This window comes from Artemia sp. Qi Xiang Cuo, chromosome 1, assembly GCF_049724085.1.
Source record: "Artemia sp. Qi Xiang Cuo chromosome 1, ASM4972408v1, whole genome shotgun sequence".
Lineage (NCBI taxonomy): Eukaryota > Metazoa > Arthropoda > Branchiopoda > Anostraca > Artemiidae > Artemia > Artemia sp. Qi Xiang Cuo.
In genome coordinates, this window is record NC_142794.1 from 37,900,941 (window position 1) to 37,926,700 (window position 25,760).

At 35.9% G+C, this 25,760-nt stretch overlaps 1 protein-coding gene across 1 annotated transcript; it reads left to right on the forward strand.

Moving 5' to 3' along the window:
• Positions 1-700: 700 nt before the first annotated feature.
• On the forward strand, positions 701-19,014 carry RpS15 (ribosomal protein S15). The gene is made up of 4 exons (XM_089101260.1): positions 701-779; positions 13,676-13,758; positions 15,984-16,218; positions 18,836-19,014. The coding sequence occupies exons 1-4, from the start codon at positions 771-773 to the stop codon at positions 18,947-18,949; spliced, it is 441 nt and encodes a 146-aa protein (XP_088957386.1). The 5' UTR covers positions 701-770; the 3' UTR covers positions 18,950-19,014.
• Positions 19,015-25,760: the final 6,746 nt, after the last annotated feature.

Genomic DNA, 25,760 nt, shown 5'->3' on the forward strand with positions numbered 1-25,760 from the left:
TGGTCGTTTTGAGTTTGAATTATTATAGATTTTCGCTTCTGCTGATCTTAAGTTTATTAAGGCCTTTACTTTTCTTTGAAAAACTTCTTTTTCGAAAACTTTTCTTAATTCATCTGTAAACATTGAGAATGACAATGTTTAGAATAAAATTTTTAAGCTAATAGATAAGTTTACTAATATAAATGTTTAATGAATATAGTGGGTAAAGAAAAGATGAGAGACTACCCATTAAAGACATATTTAGATTTTTAGTTAGAAAATTAAACAATAATGTTATTCCGAATTTATAAAAAAATTATGTAAATAGCAGCATTGAATAAACATTTTTCATAGATATCATAGTTTCATATTTAATTTAAATAGTTTGTCTGATTCTTTTCAGTGTATTTGTCTACTGTAATGTGCTGCGCAGTTGGGCATTGCATGAATTCTTGAATATTTTTTATACTTAAGTTAATCTTTAAGAAAAAGCATAATTTGCTTTGCTCGAAAATTTCAAAATAATATTTGCTTGATTAGGATTCAAAAATGCGACTCTTTTAAAAATGCCTAAATCTCTTTCAATAGCATTCAATCTAAATAAGATCCAATATCAGTTGGGATTTTCGAAGTATTTTCTAGCTCAATTTCAAAACGATTAGCCTGTCTTCGTGAAAACGACGGCCATATCGAGAATTTGTGGAGAATATCATGTTTATTCATTGCCAACACTGACTATACGTTTTTGTCGAATACTGTCGCTAAATTTGATAAACACAAAATTAAGAAAAATGGCTGATGTAAGTTATCTGATCTGATCCATCTCTAGAAGTAACTGATTAAAACATTGCTCTTATCCCTGATATGTTTAATATTTGTTGAAAGACATATAAATTTTGTCCCGTACGAGATTACTATCTTCACCAGAACATTTGTTATGATAATAGAATTAACACATTGTATACTACCATTAACTCGTGTAGCATTAAGTCACCTTAGACCAATACAACATTGACCTAAAAATAGGGTGAACATACCACTTGATGCTTTTTTGGGCTCCTTCTGAAAATAATAATGGCTTTACTCAAGTTTAATTCTAAGCCCATTTCTCACAGACCTTCAAGGATAATAGCTTTTCCTCTTATTTCAGCTATGTGTAAAGGTTAAAAACAACAATTCTTCCTTCATTACATGCAGAATAATTATACTCTATTTTACCCCTCCCCTCATGTGCTAATACACAGCCTGAATTATATATTACCTAGATGTTTTCTGGTTCTTGGTTTCATCAAAGTTGATTTAATTTTGGGTAAAATAGTTTAAAGAAGAGTAATGCTATTGGTAGTTTATAAGCAGTGGCCTAGGGCTTAAAATGGAATTTCTGAGTAACACAAGTATTATATTCAGAAAAGGTATAAAAAAGGCACTGAATAGTATGTTTACCTTATTCATAGGTCAATAATAAAAAATACCCCAAATTACCCTTTTTTCTCTTATTTTTGATTATAAAATGGTTAAAATGTTGTTCAAAAACCTACTTTTTGATTAGGCCTATAATTCATTTGTTAAAGTTATATAGGCCTAATCCTTAGTTGTTGATTCATTGTGATCCAATTGAATAAATGATTTATAGGCTAAATCTTTTAAAAAATGCCATGTTTATTTTAAGCTGTTGGCTGTTTTTATCCTATTAAAGGCTGCATTTTGCCATGCACCACTCTTGTTTTAACCTGTGTACCTGTAAATTGAATCAACTGTGACAAAATCAGGAGCCAGAAAACACATGACAAGTATAGAATTTAGGCTATATATTTGCACATAAGAGGGGAGGTGGGGTTAAAGTAGATGTAGTTGAAATGGTGTAAACTATAATTATTCTGCATATTATGAAGTAAGAATCATTGTTTAAGCCCTTTTCTATTGCCAAAACAAGAGAAAAAGGTATCATTTTTAAGGGTCATTAATGCACTTAGAATAGATTTCTAAGTGAAACAAGTATTATGTTCAGGAAGAGCATAAAAAAGGCATTGAGAAAGATATGCCTTAAATGGTAAATTTTTCATTACTCATATTATTGACTTACAAATAAAGTAAACATACCACTTGAAACCTTTTTTTATACTCTTTCCAAATGTAATAATCTTTTTGGTCAGAAATGAATTTTACCCCCACTTTTTTTTACCAACCCTGCATGATGATGCTGGTTTGTCCTACTGTGTCTTAAATGACTTGCCACTCTAATCACAGTCAATACCAACCTTGAAGCTATCAAATGATCTGGCTGACATGGTAGATTTGCTGAGTGAATTCTACTGTGGAACAACACAATTGGTGAAGAAATTGAACTTCTCATGCTTTCTGCTAAATTTTTTATTTAGTTTTATGGGGGTTCATTGTGTTCTGGTGTATTCACTGTGATTAAAATAGGCTTGATGGTGTCATTAGCTGCTTGGTTCCAACAGTGACTATGAAACTGAATGGGTTGAACTCGAGTGTCCAGGTTGTTGCCCACAGACAGAGGTTGTTAAGATCTTCTTACAGAGAAGAGCAATTTTCTATAGAGGCTACTGGACTAAAGAGTTTGAGATTGTCTACATAAAGTTCCAAGCCATTCTGACCACATCAGCAGCATCATTTACATAGAGGTTAAACAGTGTTTGGCCTGGTTTGGTCCCTTGGGGGACACACCCTTTTGAATTGAAAATCAAGTATTTTGCAGTAGGTATCAAGATATGGCTAATCATAGGCAGTGCTAGTGCACTGCCTAAGTAAAGAATGATGTGGGTACAATGTGTTGTTTTTTGTTTGTTTGTTTTTTTTTCTCCATACCTGGGCACTTCATATCAAAGGAGTTGTTGTAGAAAGTTTGAAAAGGGCTCATTTGATTGGAAATTGGAGTGGCTAGTGCCCTTTTTAATAGTCAAAAGTGATTGGAGGGTAACTAGCCCCCCCCCACACACCCATCATTCTCCCAAACACATCCAATCAAAATTTTGAGATAGCCATTTTGTTCAGCGTAGTTGATTTCCGGATATAAAATATCTTTTTGAGGAGGACACTCCCTCAAAACCCTCGGGGCAAGAGTTTTAAGTTATGCCTTGGGGGCATATAAGGTTTTTATAGAAGGCATTGTCATAGAAACTTCAAAAAAGGCTCATTCAATTGGAAATTCAAAGGGCTACTGTCCTTTTTAATAGTCACAATTGATTGGATGGCAACTAGCCCCCCCCCCCCATGCCTATCATTTCCCCAAATACGTCCACTAAAAATTTTGAGATAGCCATTTTGTTGAGCGTAGTTGATTTCAGGATAGAAAATATGTTTTTGAGGAGGACACTCCCCCACAACCCTCAGGACAAGGGTTTTAAGTTATTCCCTGGGGGCATATAAGGTTTTTATAGAAGTTGTTGTCATAGAAACTTCAACAAATGCTTGTTCAATTGGAAATTCAAAGGGCTAGTGCCCTTTTTAATAGTCAAAAGTGATTGGAGGGCAACTAGCGCCCCCCCCCATGCCCATCATTCCCCCAAACACATCCAATCAAATTTTTGACATAGCAATTTTGTTCAGCCTAGTTGTTGTCCAGATATAAAATAACTTTTTGAGGATGACACTCCCCCGCAACCCTCGGGGAAAGCGTTGTAAGTTTTGCCCTGGGGAAATATAAGGTTATAGAAGACGTTGTTGCATAAACTTAAAGAAGGGTTAATTGGATTGGAAATTGAAATGCCTCGTGCCCATTTTAATAGTTGAACGTGATTGGAGGACAACTAGCCCCCCTCCCCTGCCCATCATTCCCCCAAATACATCCAATCAAAATTTTGAGATAGCTATTTTGTTCAGCATAGTTGATTTACAGAGAGTAAATATGTTTTTGAGGAGGACACTCCCCCACAGCCCTCAGGGCAAGGGTTTTAAGTTATGCCCTGGGGGCATAAAAGGTTTTTATAGAAGGCGTTGTTGTAGAAACTTCAAAACAGGCTCATTTGATTGGAAATTCAAAGGGCTAGTTCTATTCTTAATAGTCAAAAGTGATTGGAGGGCATCTAGCCCCCCCCCCTCCCACACCCATCATTCCCCCAAAGACATCCAATCAAAATTTTGAGATAGCCATTTAGTTCAGCATAGTTGGTTTCAAGAGAGAAAATATCTTTTTGAGGAGGACACAACCCTCAGGGCAAGGGTTTCAGTTATACCCTGGGGGCATATAAGGTTTTTATAGAAGTTGTTGTTGTATTAACTTCAAAAAAGGCTCATTCAGTTGGAAATTCAAAGGGCTAGTGCCCTTTTTAATAGTTGAAAGTGATTGGAGGGCAACTATCCCCCCCCACACACACACACCCATCATTCCCTCAAACACATCCAATAAAAATTTTGAGATAGCCATTTTGTTCAGCATAGTTGATTTATAGATAGAAAATATGTTTTTGAGGAGGATACTCTTCCACAGCCCTCAGGGCAAGGGTTTTAAGTTATGCCCTGGGGGCATATAAGGTTTCTATAGAAGGCGTTTTTGTAGAAACTTCAGAAAAGGGCTCATTCGATTTGAAATTCTAAGGGCTAGTGGCCTTTTTAACAGTTGAAAGTGATTAGTAATATTTTTTGTTGTAGTTGTTGTTTAGACCAGGGCACTTTGTATTTAAGGAGTTGTCATAGGAACTTCGAAAAGGGCTTATTCGATTGAAAATAGAAAGGGATGATGTCCTTTTTAATGGACGTAAGTGGTGGGAGGGTAACTAGTCCACCTCCCACAACCACCCTCTCAATTGCTCAATATTTATAAAAACTGAACTTTTCCTTATGAGTAAAAAAAAAAGAAAATTTATACAGCAAATTACCCAAAATGCATCTAAAAAATATACCAAGAACGACTGAGGGTATTATGTTCAAACTCTCAAGGCTACTTCTGCTCTTAAAATTTAACCAAATCAAAATAGTGTAAGTGTATCAAAGCTATCAAAGAAAGTAAACAGATTTTTTTTGCAAATGGTATCACGTTTTCCATTTCAGGTCACTTAGAGGAGGTATGAAACTAAGTTAAACAGTACTATTTGTGTCCAGATTTTTAAAATGGTGTATGTTGTTAAAAATTGCTGAAAATTTTTTTCCAGCATACAAATAGCAGGCCAAACTATAAAGTCTTAAAAAACGAAAATATTTGAAGTGTTATTTTCTTTTTCCCTGAAAAGACTATGTCAATATAAAACAAACAGATATTAATTAAAAAAACTTTTCCTCAAAATAAGTTTTTCAAAGAAAAGTAAAGAACTCCATTAAACAAAAAATGAGCAAAAATAAAATCAAATAATCTACCAAGCTCAAAACTACCACAAATCAGCATCAATAAATAAATGAAACCCAAAACAAACAGAAATTAAAATAAATAACCAAAACCCCTATGCCTTCCCAAGGCCAGAACAAAATTTGCACTTTACTGAAAAAAATATAATTTTTCTACTTTTATAACTTTAATAAATCAAATAATTTTAACATTTGGATTGCTAAATATCAGTATATGTATATCAAACTGACAACGAACATTCATTTGTATTTTTTCAGTTAAGTGCAAATTTTGTTCTGGCCTTGGGAAGGCATAGGGGTTTTGCACCCAACTTATGTTAATTTCTGCTTGTTTTGAGTTTGACTCGGTTATTTATTTTAATTTCTGTTTGCATTGGGTTTCATTTATTTATTGATGCTGATTTGTGGTAGTTTCAAGCTTGGTAGATTTTTTTATTTTATTTTTGCTCATTTTTTGTTTAATGGAGTTCTTCACTTTTCTTTGAAAAACTTATTTTGTGGAAAAAGTTTTTTTAATTAATTGTAGAAAAAAATACAAGACAGATTGTCTGAGCAATTGAGAGACAAAAATGTTTAAATGGCATGGGTAAATGTGAAATGGTGTGGAGTAGATGAGGTCACCTCTTTCATCATATACATCAACAATCTGGTTTCTGTTGGATAGGAAGCTGTGAATCCACTGGGCAACATCATTGTTTATCTAATATGCTTGATCATCAGGTAGCAGTGAAACATTTTATCAAAGGCCTTAGCTTGATCCTGTAGGAGCAATGTTGACTGGGAAACCCTGTTCCAGCGGATACAGATTCATAAGCTAGTATAAGATTTGTATCACTAGACATGCCTTTCCTGAAGCTATGGTGACCACCAAAAAGGAAGGCCATTCTTGGTCATATGCACTATGATTGCATCATTTACTATCCCTTCAATAAGTTTGGCAAGAACCAAGGCCAAGCTAATAGGTTGTTAGTTCTCAGGCTGGGTTCTAAATCCTTTCTTGACTATTGGAGTAATTATGGCTGTCAGCCAATCTGCAGGTAGGCTACTAGTCTGAAGAGACAGCTTGAATAGTGAACAGAGTATGTTCACCTAATTTATAGCTCAGTAATGGAAACGTCTCTGTATTTGCAAAAATTCTCCTGAAAAGATATAACAATCTATCCTTAGTTTCTGAATCACCCATGCTTCAGAAACTGGTAATGGTCCAGAATTGGGTGTCTTTAGAGGGAGACATGCTAGAACAAATAGAGAAGTTGTCATTCCTAAATTAGATATAAATGGTGATTTTTTCTCACTAGCTTGTTTTTTTTTAACAGTGTTAAAGTTTTACTTATGGGCTGTTCTGAGCCCTTTAAGAGCTAAAAATATGATTTTCTCCCAAAGCATTTATTGAATTTTGAAAGAGCACATGATAGAACAAGTGATGTATTTGCTCTCATCCTGGCTAAATTATGTTGGAAACTGCATATTTCCTGTGAAGTTATACACTTGGTTTATCTTTTTAGTACCCAACATCATATTTATCTTTTACCTTTATTTATTCCTAGTCTCAGTGACTTGGTCTCCTCAAGATTAATTTTCAAATCTATTTTTGTACTTGAATCTCTCAAAACATTCATTTTGCTAACATTTTCATTTAGGACACTCAAATCATGTATATATATATATAGATAAATATATATTTATATATATATATACATATATATATTATGTAGGGGGATAGAAAATAGCCCTGATTGTGGTTGCTTATGGTCTGTCCCAGGAGTTTACAGTCATTGATGTTCATGCTTAATAATCTGGGCCACAGGATGGTGTCCTATGGATGCCATCCTTATGATAGGTAGTGATTAAGAGTGAACAGACTTTGACTTGACTTAAGGCTCCTGCCAAGGGTTTGGTGTAGAGAACAATGAAACAAGGCACCTCCAGGTTAACCTATCACTTACCAGACTTTCAGCTTCTTCCACCAGGATGTGGGCTTTGGTGAGGAATTCATCAGCTTTGTCTTTCCACCTAGTGGGGGGGCTCCTCTGGGTTGCTTCCATACATGTAGGGTGGGGTTGAAGTCAAATGTGACCCATGCTGGGGCATCATGTGACATGCAAAGGAGATTGCCATACCACCAAACAGTATGCTGGGCAAGCTGCATCAAGAAAAGAGTTTGTGCTGTATGTGACAGGAGGGTCTGGTTTCTAACAAAGTCAGTCCAGTGAAGTCCCTTGATTCTTTTGAGATGTTTTGTCTGTGCAATATTGACAGCACTGACAATAGATTTTGCAGCTGGCCATGTCTCTGCTCTGTACAGCAGCACAGTGCAGACTGACACATTGTAAATGCGCGTTTTAGTAAAGCTGCTAATGTTTGGCTATTGCCAGATGCTGTTAAACCTCCCAACAAGTGCTGAGGCTTTGGCTATTCAGGATGTAAGCTCTTTTGTGATCAAGACAGAATGGATCCCAGGTAAGTGAAGTCATCAACCAGTTGTTTCTGATGTTGACTTCCTTTACAGTAGAACAGGATTTGGGGGGCTCAAGGAGCATAACTTTGGTTTCTGCCAGTTGATCTTCAGTCCAACTTTTGAGGCTTCCTCTGAGAGTACCTTGAGAGCATTGGTGACCTTTTCAATGGTGTTTGCAACTAGCATTGCTATGTTGTTGGCAAAGTCAGTATCAGAGAGTATCTAGTCTCCAAACTGAAGGCTATTTGTTGTGCTGGTTGTAATATGGTCTAAGATGCAGTTGAAGAGCTTGGGAGCACAGCCTTGCCAGATGCCATTCTTCACTGAGAATGTGGGACTGCATCTTCCATTGACTTGCATGCAGCACTCCATATCATCATCATCAGCCAAAGTGAACAGCAATAATACATTTTAAAAAGTGAGCCATATTTCTTGGGTAGACCTGTAGTTCTTAGTATCAGCCAAAGTGAGCAGCAATCAACAGAATTGAAGGCAGCCTTAAAGTCCACAAATGCAATGTATGCTTTTCAGTGGAACTCTTGCATCTTCTCAATCAATTGGCATAGAGTGAAAATTTGCTCTGTCATCAACCTGCTGGGAGTGAACCCACCTTGCTGGACTGTTCTCTTTCTATTTGAAAAGGTAGAATACCTGTCCAGGAGTGACATGGTGAAGAGTTTACCAGAAATGGAGAGAAGCGTGATCCCACAATAGTTGGAGCAGATTTGATGGCTGCCCTTATGTTTCCAGAGTGGGAATATGATGGCAGCACACCAGTTGTTTTGGTATGCTTTTTGTCATACATACAGCTGAGAAGATTGGATGGAGCCACAGAATCATTGCCGCACCCCCATACTTGAGGAGTTCTGCAGAAATACCACAGATGCCAGGGGCTCAATTATTATTAAATTGTTTTAACAGTGGCTCCTTTCCTTGAAGCATCTTCAAGATTGCTGGCTTTCTTGTCAACAAGGGTCTTCCTATCACTGTGCAGTAGGCTATTGTGCAGGCCACTGAGTCACCTGTACTCTGGCATGTTCTTTGCTAAGCAGGCACTCTGGCACAGCTCAATCATGGACAGAGTATCCTGGGATATCCAGGGTTTATTCTTGTGTTTGCTGCAGCCAATGGTGTTGCCATGCAGAATTGAGTATACTATCTTTGAAAGACTTCAGGGTGTCCAGAACTTGGAGGCACTAAACCAGTTAGATATATTGAGAGCATACTTCTGTTACATCTCAGATGTTGCCAGACTACTCAGATTGAACTTGGGAGGCCATCTTTCTTGTCATTGCACTCTCAGGCATAGCCTCAGCATGGCAACTACCATCCCATGTTCTGTATTTCCAAACTTGGCTGACCTATAAGACCAGCAATTCGTTATTGACAAGTGCCAGCAACCCAAGATCATAACATAATCAATCATCTTCTTTGTCTGCCATCATTACCATGCCAAGTCTATTTCTGTATATCTTGTCTCTGAAAGAGTGTGTTTGATGTGACCAGATTACGCATATTGCAAAGCTTGAGGAGTCTTTGTCCATTGTCATTCAGGGGATCCAGAGTCACAGGGCCAAGAACACTTCTCCACATGCCCTCCCTGTCATTTACTGTTGCGTTAAGGTCTCCCAGTAGAGTGACAATGTTGTGGGGTGGGAGTCTAGACAGGGTCACTGAGAGCTCTGCATAGAACTGATCCTTCACTTCTGCAGGACTTGGATTGGTGGGAGCATAGCTTGCAGAAGCCATTTCTTAACTTTATTCATAGTTCTATAGTCGGAATGTCTGTCTAAACAACAGAAATGCTTCTATATCCTTAATAAAATCAATGTGAAATTAGCTGAGAAAAAATAATAATGTGTATTTTCAAAGAAGTTAGACAATATGGAAGGTTATATCCCACTGAACAATGAAAGCATAAAATATGCTTTGTAATATTTTTATGCTTCTACAATTTATTAATGAAATTCATGTTTTTTTCTGGAATTCCAAATTTATTAGAAATAATTTGTGATATAGACAAGTAGTACTCAGATGGAGTGTTAGAGAAGGATTAAATAAAATATAATTGAAATCTTAAATGTTTAAGATATTTTAAATTCTTGAAATGTCAACAACAGAACCTGTTATTCCTTTTATGCTTTTTTTAAATTTTTGAAAAATAAGTTTCTTATCTTGCACCTTTTGACAACTACTAGACCAGCTGATCAGACATTGAATAATAAAAATATTTTTTGGGAATAATTTTCTATAATTTGACACCAAGGCTTCAGGAGGATTTCAAAGCTTATTTTAGTCAGGCCAGCCATGTTTTCCAAGAACTTATATAACTGATTAAGCACAAGTACTGCTGGACCTTTGACCCCAAAAATGAAAATTGAAAAAAAATAACAAATGTTTATATAATTCTTTTTTGATCTGCTTTTGGGAGTTCTGACTTAATGTACACCCTTTAAAAGATTCTTGATCTTCCCCAAAATAAGACCCATGCAATTGCCTGCCATGGATCTATTATATTCAGGATCTAATCTCCAAGAGCTTTCCAATGGTGCTGTACTCCTGATTTCTGGATTCAAATGAAAAAGGGAAAGGGATAAGAAAAGGGATGGTGCTAGATTCCCCTCTCTCCATAAAAAAATAGTTGTAACATTTTCGTTTTTGTTCCTTTTGCTGATGGATTTTGAGAGTGTGACACAAACTTCAAACTCTACTTCAAGGGTAGCCATACCTCCCCCTTCCTAATAGCAAAGTGTTAAGAATTAGTTTTTATATCTTACTGAGTCTTCTATAGCAAGTTTCTAAATTTTAAGCAATGCTCACAGTTGATTCAAGGAAATGAAAGGATTACTGAAAAATACCAATAAGCCCAAGTAGAAAGGAAAAATAATGACATGAGCATGTAGACATCCAGTCCAGTTTGTTTATTCATCATCTAGATAGACACTAGTAAACAATTCAAGCCACAAAATATCTAATGGGGTATTTATGCTATCCTATTTAGCAAGCCTAAACTTTTCAAAAAAAACATACTAATTAGTTAGTATAATATAGTTTTTTCTTTCAGAGGTATCTAATGGCTAAAAAATGTAATTCAATGAGAAATAATTCTAATTTTCAACAGAACTAAGGCATAAATTAGGAATATATAATTCTTCTTCAATAGATATCCCTTTTTAGGACTTATCAATATTTTAAACAGCTTGTGAAACCCAAATTATAAAAAGCATTGTATTGTCACTTGTATCCTAGCAGGTATAAATAATCCTGTCAAGTTTCTTCAAAATCCAAGACTGTGTGTGCCATGGCTAGAGTCAGTCATATATTTATTATATTGGGAATTATGTAGTCCAAGATGTATGACCTTGCAGTATTTGATATTGAATTCTGGTTTTCAATGCTGAGGCCAGTGAAAGAGCTCAGTTATATATTATAGACTATTTGTGTTCAATTTAGTAGCTACAGGGCCAAAAAGTTTGGAGTAATAAGAAGACATTGGTAGAAGATTATTAACATACTTTTGAGAGTTGCCTGCATTTAAATAAAATAAAGTTCAGCCCAGCTTGGTCCATTGTGGTATAATAATAATAATAATAATAATAATAGGTTTTTGAGCTGAACAAAGTGGATTTCCACTATTACCATGAACAATAATTGATTAAGTATGAAGACAAAAGAATACTAAGATTCAATCAATTAGGGCATTTGCCTCTCAATTACTTGGACTATCTGTTTTGGCTTTTCTCTTTCTACAATTAGCCATGTCTTGATGCAACCTACTGCAAAATACTTGATAACTTCAATTGATTAGTCTGGAATGTTTCATTTTCAAACTCTAATGCTTTCTTAAAAATGCCAAAGTAAACTTGTCTGGAAATCAATTTTGTACCTTATGTTTTAACAAATCATATTAGAAAACTTGGGAATTAAAATGAAACTGTCCACTTTGGTCAAAGGCCATTAATTCATCAAAAAGACATACCTTAACTGGGTAGCCCTTATCAATAATCTTGGTTATAAAAGCATAGTTTTATTTAAAATTGGTTTTTATTATAACATAGAATCAAAGGGCTGAGTTGGAGCAGCATAACTAGTGCCTTCTGATCAAACAACCCAACATATTCTGAAAGATCTGACCAAATATGGAGTTATCCTTAATTTTTAATTACTAAATCAGTAAAACAACAGTAAGTGTTAAGAACATGATGTAAGTTTGAATTGAAGGCAATGCCAGCATCCAGATGTTTTGAATCTAAAGAAATGGGATGTACCTTAAATCTTGTCCTTTTGAAATAAATTGCAACATGTCTTCTTAGCCTAAAATAAAATCAGTAAGTTTTAACATGTCAATAATGCAGTTTTAAAGAGGAATTTGGGGTCAATCTCAGTATGACAAACCATGTAATTTTCACTTGAGCCATTTTATTAAGGGTGGCATCAACATTTGATGCTTTGATGTTTTCACCTTTTTTTTAGAACTTATTGAGAATTTAATTGGTAAATTTTAGAAAATGCACTTTAGCAAAGGAGACAAAATTCAGATTATTGCAGAGGGGACTAATTCTGAATTATTAGGCTTTTGATTTATTTTCTCTTGTTATCTATGTCTGGAAAAGAGCCAGAAGTTTTTCTAATTATTCCTTATTCTTGTGGTGCGTTTTTGTATATTTTAGTCATCAACAACTAGTTGAAGGAAGTCTTGAAAAGCAAATATCTGTAAATAATTCTTTTAGTAAAAAAAAAATATAGTAATTTTTTTTTTACTGCATTGTCAGATGTAGAAATATATTTTGTTTGACCCTAAGCTGGAGAAGTTTTGGAAATGAAAAAAAAAATACATGTTTTATATTCTGTATTTAGTAGTGACAGGGGGCAGTAGCAATCAATTCAGTTAATGCTAGGTTTTTTAAATGCACTTAGACCTATAGGTCTATGACAGCATATGAAAGAGCACATCAAATAGGACAGCTGCCAATATAGCCACTCAAAAATTAAACTTTGATTTATTAGATTAAATTGCCTTTTCAATTTAATAACAGTAGTCTTTTAATGAACCATTTGACATTAACAGTTGTTTTAAAATGTTAGGGTATAAAGCAATGTGCACTTGTATAAGGGATATCAGTTGTAGCCAATTTAAGGAGTTGTAACAAATTTCCCAGAGAATTAGCTGCATGAAAACCAACAAAATAGTATAAGGTTAGACTTCAAAATATTTTTAAAGATAGCTATGGTTAAAATGGGATTTAAATGATTTGAAAATTGTATTTCCAGCAAGTATTTGTGCAAGAGTATGGTATCTGAAGAATGTGTCTGGCTGAAAGTCATTGAATGCCATTAGATTAAGTTGGATTAAAAACTTAGTGTTTTTTGTTTAATGGCATCTAAAATGTAATTTTGCACCTTTTTTTTATTCTCATTGAAGGTAGTTAGTAACTGCTTAATCAATCTTAAGTTTTTGTAAACCAGTTCAGTAAGAATCAGAGCCAGTATTTCCACTTCAGAAAGGTATGGAATGGAAAGTATATTAGAAAGTTCAGGTCAGACATATATGCAATACAAAAACAGAGAGGATATATAAGACCTAAAAATGTGATAAATTTATATAAAATAATTTGGAACCATGAGAGTGGACATACACTTTAAAATTCAAAAAAAATGTTCCACTAAAAAAAAAAGAATTAAAAAAACCTGTTTTGGCAGTCATGATATTATGATAACAATCCTGCAAGGACTGAAGGTTTGAGTTAGCAGAGCAAGACAAGAAAAAACCAGCATAGCTGGGTTTTGAACTTTTTTTTTTTAGCATTACAAAGAAAATTAAGAAAAGTCATTTCAAGTCAGTCTTATTTGCATTGGCTGCTCTAAGTGCATTTTCTTTTCAACTAATAATGTAATTTAAAGGAAACAAACTTCTTATATATATAATTTTTTTTTAAGGAAGCACATATTGTCAAGAAGCGTACTTTTCGCAAATTTACCTACAGAGGTGTTGATTTGGACCAACTTCTGGACATGAGCATGTAAGTGTGCATAAATTTGGCTAGAAAATGTATTCTTTTTGTATTAACTTGTGTACTAACTGATGAAGAAATTGCTTGAAAGCACAGAAATGTCCCATAAAATACAAGTAGAGATTGTTAAATACTGAACATTCATAGTGCATGAAAAAAATGTAAAGATACAAAAAGAAGGGAAAGGAGCAGGATTGTCAGTTTTCTCTTGATCTTAAAAGAACTCCAATTTTTCCTTCAGGAATTACAGGAAAATGTACTACTATCAATTTTTTATTAAGGTTTGCTTCTTTTTGACACACACAAAAAAAAAGGTTTAGGGGTCCATCCTCCCTTTCAGGTGGCGGCATCTGTAGTAGAGTTCAGGAGTGCAGCTAGAATTTAAGGTTTTGAGGCGGGATATAAAGAATGTGCAGACAAAATTGTCCTGTGTGCTTACAAGAGCAGGCACATAAGCAAAGTTAAATCTAAAACATAAGCTAAATTCACTGTGCACTGACACCTTGGAACTTTGGAGGAGGGGAGTCCACCCTTAGCTGCCCCCCATGTAGAGTTGCAATTGTGACAAACCCTATGAGAAGAAAATGTACAATAAAGAAGTGCCAAAATAATTATTTAGAATATAATTCTGCCTATTTATGATTTCATAAATGCTTATAATCAAACGCTAGAAGGATATTGGAGGGTGGTTTCCTGGGGTATGAAACTCATTGAAACTAATTTTTGGCCTCAGTTTTTTGGGGGAGGTGGAAGTGCTCCTTCTTGGCCTAATCCTGGGAGGGCTACCTCCTTTTGAATATTATGGTCAGAGACAGGTACAATAGGACAAAAGAAATTATGCAAAATAATCAATCACTGTAAACCATAGGAAAAAAAATTGTTCAGCTGCATAGATATACTCAGGTATGGCTCTTAAGGGACTGGTGGCAAAATCACAGTAAAAGAGCAGTTTTGTGCTTCTAGTTTTCAATCTAAAAGGAACTCAAAATAGCTTTTAATAGCCTAAAAAGAACCTAAACGAACCTTGAGAACCAATTAAAACTGCTAGAAAGTTTGCATGTTTTTCAGATGTTCTGTCTTACATTAGTTTTAAAGTATCGCCAGGTCCAGAGGCACACAGGGTGTCAGTGAATAGCTTCCAATCTTGTAGATGTCCTCCCACTCTGAGATGAGACTTGTCTGGAGGACTCTTCTGTCATGTATCTATGTTCTATTGAGCGTGTTCTTTGGTGTTTTATGGGGATGGGTGGCTTCCAGTTACCAGTGGAGAAGCATTTTAGCCCCCTAAGCACCCTTGACATTTGCGCTTGGATGAAAAAGGAATTGGCCTTCTTCTAAATAGAAAATTCGTTTGTCCTCCCCAGGGGCACTTAGGTTTCTCAGTTCAATCCCATTGAACTGATTATTATTTTCTCATCATTATTTTGGGATTAATGGGATTGTTAATCCCATTATTATTTTGTTTTCTTAAGTAAAAGTGGCACACAAAATCCCAGTTATTTTGGGAACATCTTATTGAGAACCTTTGTTATTGAGTGAATTCCAAAGAAGTCATAATATCTCTACTGTTCTGCATAAATGGGCTCAGCCAACAAAGTTTATATAATACCTTTTTTTTATTATTATTATTACATTAAAGTAAGAGAATTATAAAAAAAATTTCAGTATGTGCCTGAACAATAAGCCCTTGTTTTAAAAATTCGGAAAATACCTTTCATTATGTCATTTAATATGGCTAGATGTGATAGTTTTTTTGTCAAGCCTCTTCAAATGCAACCAGTGGCTGAATACTGCTGCTTGCATCAAGCTTGGCCAATTTATCTGAAAATGCTTACAACTGCATGGCATACATAATTGCAAGAGATATGAAAAAAACATAAAAATTGCAATAAGTGCGCATTTTTCTCTAGGACTGAGGATTGAAATGGGGTGAAAAGTAATGTTTAAGATACGGACTTCCGCATAATTCCTTGCCTTTGAGTGTATTTGAACCTGGAATCTAAACCTACATGCTATGATATGTATGATAACTTTTTATTAAAAGCTGAGAGCAGGAAATGAAAATAATGTGAGCTTGGTTCACTGCAACTGTGAAAGCCAATCAGATTTTTTGGAGCTTTTCAGCAACTGCAGAGATGCCTTGACTGGTTGAAAAATTAGAACTTTCAACAGAGAGGCCTTGTTCACCTTATAGCCAAACCGTTTAAATTTGTAGTTAATTTTTACTTTTTAAGGGACCAGCTATTGGAACTGATGGGCTCCCACAACCGCAGGAGATTTCGTCGTGGGTTGAAGAGAAAGCATATGGCGCTTTTGAAAAAGTTAAGAGCTGCCAAGAAAAATGCATCTGAGCTGGAAAAACCAGCTGTTGTCAAAACTCACCTTCGTAATATGGTTATTGTCCCAGAGATGGTTGGTTCCATTGTTGGGGTCTACAATGGAAAAGTCTTTAACACTGTTGAAATCAAGGTACAGATTATTCAAATATTTTTGTTGTATGTATCCTGCTATCTTGAGCTTGTGTCATGTGCTCAATTTCTGTAAGAATCAGTTCAGTATCGGGTTAAGAATCATTCTATGTCGGGTTTGTTTATTGGCAGTCCAAAATCAAAAGGGATTAATTTTGATTTTGTAAAGAATTTTCAGCCAGCAGAATTGAATGATGATATTACCTATTTCTCATTTATAGGGAGAGGTAATACTTTACAAAGGACATTTGTTTCTACTCTTAATAGGAAAATTTAAAATTAAATGATATTTACTCCACAACAAAACATCTAATAGTCCATCACCATAATACAAGTTGCTACATTTCTAGATTTAATTCCTTCTAATCGTTTTTCAAACAATGAGTAGGCGAAATACAAAACGCCTTGAGTCAGCAGATAATTCTACCAAATGCTACTTGAGCAGATGAACACAGTGGCTTGTGAACTAGTAGGCACATTTTTTAGGCTGGGGGAGGGGGTTAACCTGGTCTTCAGTACACCTGAAATGTCTATTTTTGTGATTTTTCTACTTTTCATTAAGCTTTCCAGTTTTTGAGAGCTTTGACGAGCCTGGCCTTTTTTTTCTCTTGAAATATTTCAGTATATGCATCTGAGCCTCAGGGGCCAGAGTATCTCACCTTTTTATGTAACTAGTCTGATATAGCACAAACAAGTCATGAATTGTACTGGCTTTGCACAGTTAATAGACATAACAGAGAAAACAGCAATGAGGAAAATTCGAGAGGGTGGATCTTGGAATTTTCGGTTGTATCATTGTTTTGGTTGTAATCTTATGTTTTTAATTCTATATTTCAAATCTCTTGTCAAGAAACGGACCAATCTGACATCTTGCATAGACTCAGCTTATCCTATATACCTCCCATTGGTATCTAGCACATCTTTGACAAAATAGTTAATGTCCTTTGGTTTGAATACTTACATTTTTGGTTGCGAGTCCAGGGAGATGATTAGAAGGCATAAAATGCCTTCTAATCTTTTGACTGGCGTCACATGCTTAACACCAAGAGCTTAGCTGGGAAATGTTGGATTTCATAATGCCGAGACTGGTTTATCTGCTGGTCTAATTGGGCCTATTTGTACAATGTACTTCACTTTCTAAACTTACATGTAGACCATACAAACTGAAGACTTTGAACTTAGTGTTTCTGATTTTGGCTGACCGTCATACGCAAGACTAGCTTAGCTCTTTGTACACTTAGTTCTTGCTTATTGGCATAAGTGTAAGTTAGTTACCATGCTAGCGTAGGTAAATTAATAGAGATCTATAAATGTAAATTTTTCACTTGTAAAACTCTTGGATTTAAAGCGTTTCAGCATTTCAGTCAATTGTGGATTTAACTAAAAACTCGTCTTGTTTTAAGTTATGTTGAGTGCAATTTCACTATTTTACTTAACTGTACGCGTTCTTAGGATCCCTTGCTTTTGTGATTTCGATAAATGCCATATTTGTGTTTTTCTGTTTTTCTCTTTATTTTGTGAAGGAAAAAAACAAACATGTAGCAAAGCCCTTTGGATGGCTGCCATAAAAAAACGTAGCATACACTTTTTGTGGAGATTGGATAAGAATTATTTTGTCCCCCTTTCAGCACAAAATTTGTAGCCGACTTTTTTGCTTGACAAATTCATACAATTAGATCCGCCATTCCTAGACAGTCTCGGAATACCAGGCAGATGATCTGATGTCAGTTTTAAGCTTTTCTGTTAAAGATGCATGGCTCATATATTTTTTTATTGATTAAAAAGCATTTATATATTTGAAAAGTAGCCAATTTCCTAAATTGATGTTAAAAATCAAAATAATTGTTTCTATCGTTGTTTTAAGATCCACTAAATATAATTTTTTGCATTAAAGAAGAAGATGAAATCTAGTGATATGCTTTATTGTTTCTAAGCTTAGAAATAACAGCTCTTTGCTGCCTCTTAACTACACTGATTCGTTAAAAATAACTTCAATGGGTAAAAATAGGATAAGAGTTATTGGTGAATTCATCTAAGCTTTGCCATAAATAAGAATAATAATATTACAAAGGGATTGGATGTAAGTTAATAATAAAAAAAAAATATATAAATGAGTAACCAAGTTTCAGCCTCTGAAAAATAGACACAAGTTCAGGAGCTAATTTGACCAAGTTCATGCTGAAGTGTTCAACCATTCCCTACTCAAAACATACAAGCAGCAAAAAAATTATTTCCACCAGGGGAAGTACGTTGGAGACAAATAATGTACCATTTTGTCACTCTTGAGGGTTATTTCCTCAGTTTCAGTTGTTCACCCACTCAGAGCTGTTCAGAGGAGGGGGGAGCTGCCCCAGGCGCCATGGATGGGGGCCTGTGAAAGATCGGCAAATATGATTTTGTCTAAGATTGTTTCCTTGCGAAAAAATTTGCTGGAATGAGGATTTGGCAGTACTGAAGTAAAACACCTTGAGGGTCATCCTGTATTGGTTCACCTTTTTCAATATATGTTTGTTAACAAGCAATAGTTGTTCGTCTAAATTGTATACCCAAAATTTAGCTATTCTAACTCAATATGTTACACGTGTTTCAATATCTGTTATTGTTTTCTTTTTTTGCAGCCCGAAATGATTGGTCATAGTTTGGGAGAGTTTTCCCTTTGCTACAAGCCTGTCAAGCATGGTCGACCTGGTATTGGTGCCACTCACAGCTCCAGATTTATTCCTCTCAAGTGAATACTTCTTTTGTTGTGGATCAAAATAAAGTCATTGGTCAATTAAAATTGGCCTGCCTGTCTTGACGAGATTCTAATTATTTATGTCACAGACGAATATATTAAATCAAGAATTGACGTGAATTTTCGCAAAATCAAAATATTCAGGAGACCTCTCAAAATTTGGGAGCTTTTTTGTAAAATTGAAAAACTTGAAAACCAGGCAAATCTTTGCTAGTGTGGTGAAGTGGTTTTATGGCATTAGGGTGAAGTTATGGTTGATGCCTTTATTCTCCCTTTTTAGGGGAGATAACTATGGCCCTAAGGTAAATAAACTTTAGTGCCGTGGCTTAGGCTATGCCCTGACTAATGAGGCGTACCAGCTGGGAATATTCGAGGGACTAAATTTAGATTGTAGAGAGGTTGGCTATAATATAATAATTTTATTCAGATGACATAGACCAGTACAGGGTTTACAGGGTTTGATAATATATAGATTCCGCTGGGACTGGGGATCCCAGGGAGATAACAAGTATCGGAAATATACGATTGGATAGAGTAAAATAAGATACTTAGACACTTTAAATAATCAGACAATATTCCAAGGTATTTCTAAATTCAACGGACCAGAGGTCAGTCCGGCATAAAAGTAGTATATCGCACTCCATTCCCATAAAATGTATCTTTTATACATTTCGTCAACCACACCACACCTTATCGGGGCCCACTGACGCACATAGCTAGGAAATGGTAATTTCTCAATTTCCTATTAAGCATACACCTGCCGGGATGTGTTCCTTATCTTAATAAAAAGTTGTATTTCTAAACTTTTTTATTTGCGTTTTAATATTTTACTAAATTTCAAATTGACTTAATTAGAAAGCTTCACTACACTAGAAAACACAATTTCGGCTGAAATTTTCGGCAGATCAGAGCCTCCTTAACCACACATTATTATTCAAATGTGGTGCAATCATATCCTATCATATGAATAGTTTGCAAAGAAGTTTTGTTTTCTTCTGTAGTTGAGGAGATCACAAGTTATTCGTAATCCGTGTTTCTATTTGGCGTTTTACCTACAAAACACCGAATAAAGCAGCCTATTGGAAACCTCATTTTCCTCGTCTGAACTGAAAAAAAAGTTTTTCTTGCAGTATTACTGGTTGATTTCTAAACGGGTTGTCCGTGAAACGCCAAAATCAAAATATGGCTTTAATTACTCAACAGTTGCATTTTGGGGTAATTATAGCATGATTTCGAAGTAAAGAATACATAATAAATAATAAGAAGTTTGAAATTATCAAATTTAAAAGTGGCGTTTGCACGAATTGCAGCTTCATATCTCAAAGGACTTTTTTTTATAAAGAACTGTTTATAAAAGGAAAAACCACTAATAAGTTACAGAAGTGGGTAAAGCTACACGCTCCCGTGACAATTAGCCTACTGTCCTTTATACCGTCGCTGTTATTTCAACCGTACGTAGAATTTTGTGTAGGGTTCTAAACCCTATGCTTTCTAAAAGCTAGAATATAATTTGTACTTTACTGAAAAAAATAAGCATTGTAAGTTTAATGTACATATGCTGATATTTATTCCTTAAAATCTTATTTAATTTTTTATTTCTTAAAATTATAAAAGTTAAAACATTTAAAAGATTTTTTTCAGTAAAGTACAAATTATATTCTAGCTTTTAGAAAGCATAGGGTTTAGAACCCTAATCTCTGGGGTTTGTTTCAACCCCAAAAGCCTTGTTATATGATATTTAGACTATTTTGATAGAATGGGTATCTCAAAATTTCTATTAGGCGCATTTCGGGACAATATGACGTGTGTAGGGGAGAGAGGGTAGCTGCCCTCTGATCACTGCTCTTAAAAAGAGCACTAGAGCGTCTGATTACCAATCCAATGAGCCCCCTTTGAAGTTTATATGACAACACTTTCTATAAAAACCCTATATGTCCCCAGGGCATAACTTACAACCCTTGCCCTGAGGGCTGGGGGGATTTATTATCCTCAAAGACATAACTTCCAGATCTTTCTGATAGGCTTAACAAAATGGCTATATCAAAATTTTGATTGAAACTGTTTGGGGAAATGATAAGCGTGGAGGGAGATATTTGCCCTCTGATCACTTTAGATTAATAAAAAATGCACTAGTCCTCTCAATTTCCAAGCGAACGAGCCCCTTTTGAAGCTTCTACGATAAAACTTTATAAGAACGTTATATGCCCCAAGGGCATAACTTACAACCCTTGTCAGAAGGGCTACTGGGGGATTGTCATCCTCAAAGACATAATTTCCAGACCTTTCAACTACGTTGAACAAAATGGCTATATCAAAATGTTGATCGGAAATGTTTGGGGAAATGATGGGGGTGAGGTGATTCTCCCTCTGATTACTTTCGACTATTAAAAAGAGCAATAGCCCTCTCAATTTCCAATCAAGATAGCCCTTTTTAAAGTTTTTACGACAACACTTTCTATATGACATTATATGTCCCCAGGGTATAAACTACAACCTTAGCCCTGAAGGCTGTGGGGGGTTGTCATACTAAAAAAAATAATTTCCGGATCCTTCAACTACGTTCAAAAAATTGCTGTATCAAACTTTTGATAGGAAGTGTTTGGGGAAGTGATGGGGGGGGGGGGTGGCATTCGCCCTCCGAATTCTTTTGACTTAATAAAATTTGACTTAATTCCCAATTGAATGAGTCCTTTTTGAAGTTTCTACGACAACACTGGCAAAGACCTAATTTCCAGAACGTTCAACTACGTTGAACAAAATGTCTCAAAATTTTGATTGGATGTGTTTGAGGAAATGGTGGGCGTGAGAGGGGGGCTAGTTGCCTTCCAATCACTTTCGACTATTAAATAGGGCACTAGCGATTTCAATTTCCAAACGAACGAGCCCTTTTTGAAGTTTCTACGACAACGCTTTCTATAAAACATATGCCCCCAGGGCATAACTTACAACTCTTCAGTAAGTTATGCTGCGTGTTATCCTCAAAAACATGATTTCCAGACTTTTTAGCTACGTTGAACAAAGTGGCTATCTCAAAATTTTTGTTGGATGTTTCTGGGGAAATGGTGGGCGCGGGAGGGTTATTAGTTTTCCTCCAATCACTTATGACTATTAAATCTAAATTTTTGACTATTACATTTCCAGTCGAATGAGCCCTTTTTGAAGTTTCTACGACAACTCTTTCCATAAAACCTTATATGCCCCCAGGACACAACTTAAAACCCAGCCCTTGAGGGCTGTGGGGGGGGGGGTGTCATCCTCAAAGACCTAATATTCATAACTTTCAACTACGTTGAACAAAATGAATATCTCAAAAAATTTTATGGGATATGTTTGGGGAAATGGTGGGCGTGAGAGGGGCGTTTGTTGCCCTTCAATTACTTTCGACTACTAAATAGGGCACTAGCCCTTCAATATCCAATCGAATGAGCCCTTTTTGAAGTTTTTACAACATCACTATCTTTAAAAACCTTATATGCCCCCAGGGCATAACTTACAACCCTGGCCCCGAGGGCTCTGAGAGGGTTATCATCCTCAAAGACCTAATTTCCAAGACTTTTAACAACGTTGAACAAAATGGGTATCTAAAAATTTTGATTGAATGTGTTGGGGAAAAGGTGGGCGTGAGAGGGGGGTCCTCCAATCACTTGACTATTAAAAAGGGCACTAGCCCTTTCAATTTCTAATCGAATGAGCCCCATTTGAAGTTTTTAAACATCACTACCTATAAAAACCTTATATGCCCCAGGGTATAACTTGCAACCCTTGCCCTGATGGCTCTGAGGGGGTTATCCTCAAAGACCTAATTTCAAAAACTTTTTACTACGTTGAACAAATTGGGTATCTAGAAATTTTTATTGGATGTGCTGGGGAAAAGGTGGGCTAGAGAGGGGGGTTAGTTGCCCTCCAATCACTTTCGACTATTAAAAAAGGCTCTAGTCCTTTGAATTTCCAATCAAATTAGCCCTTTTTCAAATTTCTACGGCAAAGCTTTCAATAAAAACCTTATATGCCCCCAGGGCATAACTTACAGTCCTGAGGGATGTGGGGGACTTTCATCCTCCAAGATATAATTTCCGGACCTTTCAACTACTTGGAACAAAATGGCTATCTCAAAATTTTGATTGGATGTGTTTGGATAAATGGTGGGCGTGAAAGGAGTGTTAGTTGCCTTCCTAACACTTTCGACTATTAAAAAGGGCACTAGCCATTTCATTTTCCAATCGAACGAGCCCTTTTTGAAGTTTCTATGACAATGCTTTCTACAAAAACCTTATATGCCCCCAGGGCATAACTTACAACCCGTGCCCTTAGTGCTGTGGGGGGGGGGGGGTCATCCTCAAAGACCTAATTTCCAGAACTTTAAACTCCGTTGAACAAAATGGCTATCAAAATTTAGATTAGATGTCTGGGGGAAAGGTGGGCGTGAGAGGGGGTTAGTTGCCCTCCAATCACTTTCGACTATTAAAAATAGCACTACCTTTTCAATTTCTAATCGATTGAGCCCTTTTTGAAGATTGTACGACAACGCTTTCTATAAAAAAAACCTTATATACTCCCAAGGCATAACTTACAACCCTGGTTGTCAGGGGTGTGGGGGCAGTGCCCTCCCCAAAAACATAATTTCTATCTGGAAATCAACTGCGCTGAACAAAGCGGCTATCTCAAAATTTTGATTGGATGTTTGGGGGAATGGTGGGCGTGGAAGAAGTATTAGCTGCCGTCCAATCACTTTCGACTATTAAAAATGGCACAAGGCACTTCAATTTCCAATTGAATGAGCCCTTTTCTAAGTTTCTACGACTACTCCTTCGATACGAAGTGTCCTGGTCTAGAACAAAAAAAAAATAATACATTGTGCCAACATCGTTCTTTATTTAGGCAGCGCGATTTGCTGCCTATGATATAAAAAATGTTAGTCATACTGAATTCCTTTTGCAATCAATAACAAACAAATTGATATTTTAACTCAATTAGGTATATTGAGGTATTACTAAGCATCCAACAAAGGTAGATACGGAGTGTAAAAAGGTCCTTTTAAAGGGCTCAAGGTCAAACAAGGAAGGGTCATTATAATATGAAATACTGTATGTTCTATAGAGCTATTACTTATCTTGCAATTTGAATTCAACGCTTCTCGCAACTTAATCCATTGTATCACGCTTATAAGGATTTTATATGCAAAAACTTGCAGCTTTAGATAGTACAAAAATAATACCTAGGTCAAGGGTAGTAGCATTGTATAAGTAATCAAATATCGTAATTACCTTCGAACCACTTCAAGCGTTCTGCAAATATAATTCAAGCGCCATTGCTTAGATGTAACTTTTCTTTTTTATAACAAAAGTTTGCACGGCGCTTATTTACGCAATACTTTTTCTACGAAAAACCCACTGCAGCACCAAGCTACTGAGGCCAATAGAGCAATGCACGCTCCTCATCCATACCAATCTATTCAAGCTTCTCTCTTTATGCTCTCCCATGAAGCTCCAATTTCCAGTCAATCCTTCCTTAGGACCTCTTTCCACCCCATTTGGGGACGACCTGCTTTTTGTTCGGCCCCAAATGGGCCGCTAAACCGAATAATCTATTCACCCGTATAATGTGTCCTAACCATCTCAACTTTTCTTTCATACATCCATAGAATGATGGATATAACAGCATTTTTGTACAATCTGATGATTTTCAGCCAGTGAAAAAAAAAGTGATCGAAAAGGGAAAGCAGATATTTTGGCAAGGACCGCCAAGTCTGTTCTCAGCAGTCACCACAAAAAAGAGACGGAGCGGAAAAAAAGATTAATAATAAAACAAGAAAAAATCGCTCGTATTTCGTTATAGTTCACTTCAAAGGTTATTTCTTCTTCTAACTCTTTTTCCCTTCCCTATTTTTTTGTGTTGAGCGCTGAGGATGGTTTTGCGGAGGTCTTTGCCGAAATATATGCTATGTTTTTTCGTACGCTTTTTCCCACTGGCTGAAAATCCCAGTCATTCTTAGTTTCTTAATTACATTTTCGTTTTTTCTCTAACGTTCATGTTTAGCCAGTGTGGTCTTCGAACGTATTTACTAATAATAGCTCCCAGGTAAGTGAAGTTATCTACTTGATCGATCTTCTCGTTGCCCACCATAGGCTCTTCATCTTTATTTATTCATAGTCTAAACGACTTGGTCTGAACATTAATTTTCAGACCTATTCTTGCACCCTGAACTCTCAAAACCTCCAAAAGTTCATTCATTGTGCTAAGATTTTCATCTCGGACACTCAAATCGTCTGCACAATCTCAGTCTAAGAGAGTTTGACGTTCACATTTTCATGCTCTCCTATAGCCTTTACCGTGTTCCTTAGGACAACGTCAATCAAAATACTCCATATAAACGTTGATAAAACACTACCCTTGTTAATTCCTGATTCAACTTCAAACCAGCTACCAAGGCCGTACCCAGAGGAGGGGGGGTGAATTGCTTCTGATAATTTTTCACACAAGCAGTAGTCTGTACCCCCTCAAAATTAAGCTTTCTAAGTATTTGAAAACATAGCCACCTTTTCTTGTCGTTACTGATTGCAGTTATTTCCAGTAAAAACTAGTAGGATACTGATATTTCAAGTCAAAACTTCTAATGCTGGGCTTTCTCCAGATGCAAAATCGCGTGTGATTTTCTTACTGAATCGCGAAAAGGCCGCCATCGTTACGAAATTATTAGTATGTCATTGGTTGAATTTTTTTCAACTTTCATGAGGCAGGTTGTAAAAGCTGCAGCAACTTCTCTATTCAGTGGAAATTCTCCCATGAAATAAATAAAACTTAAAATTCAA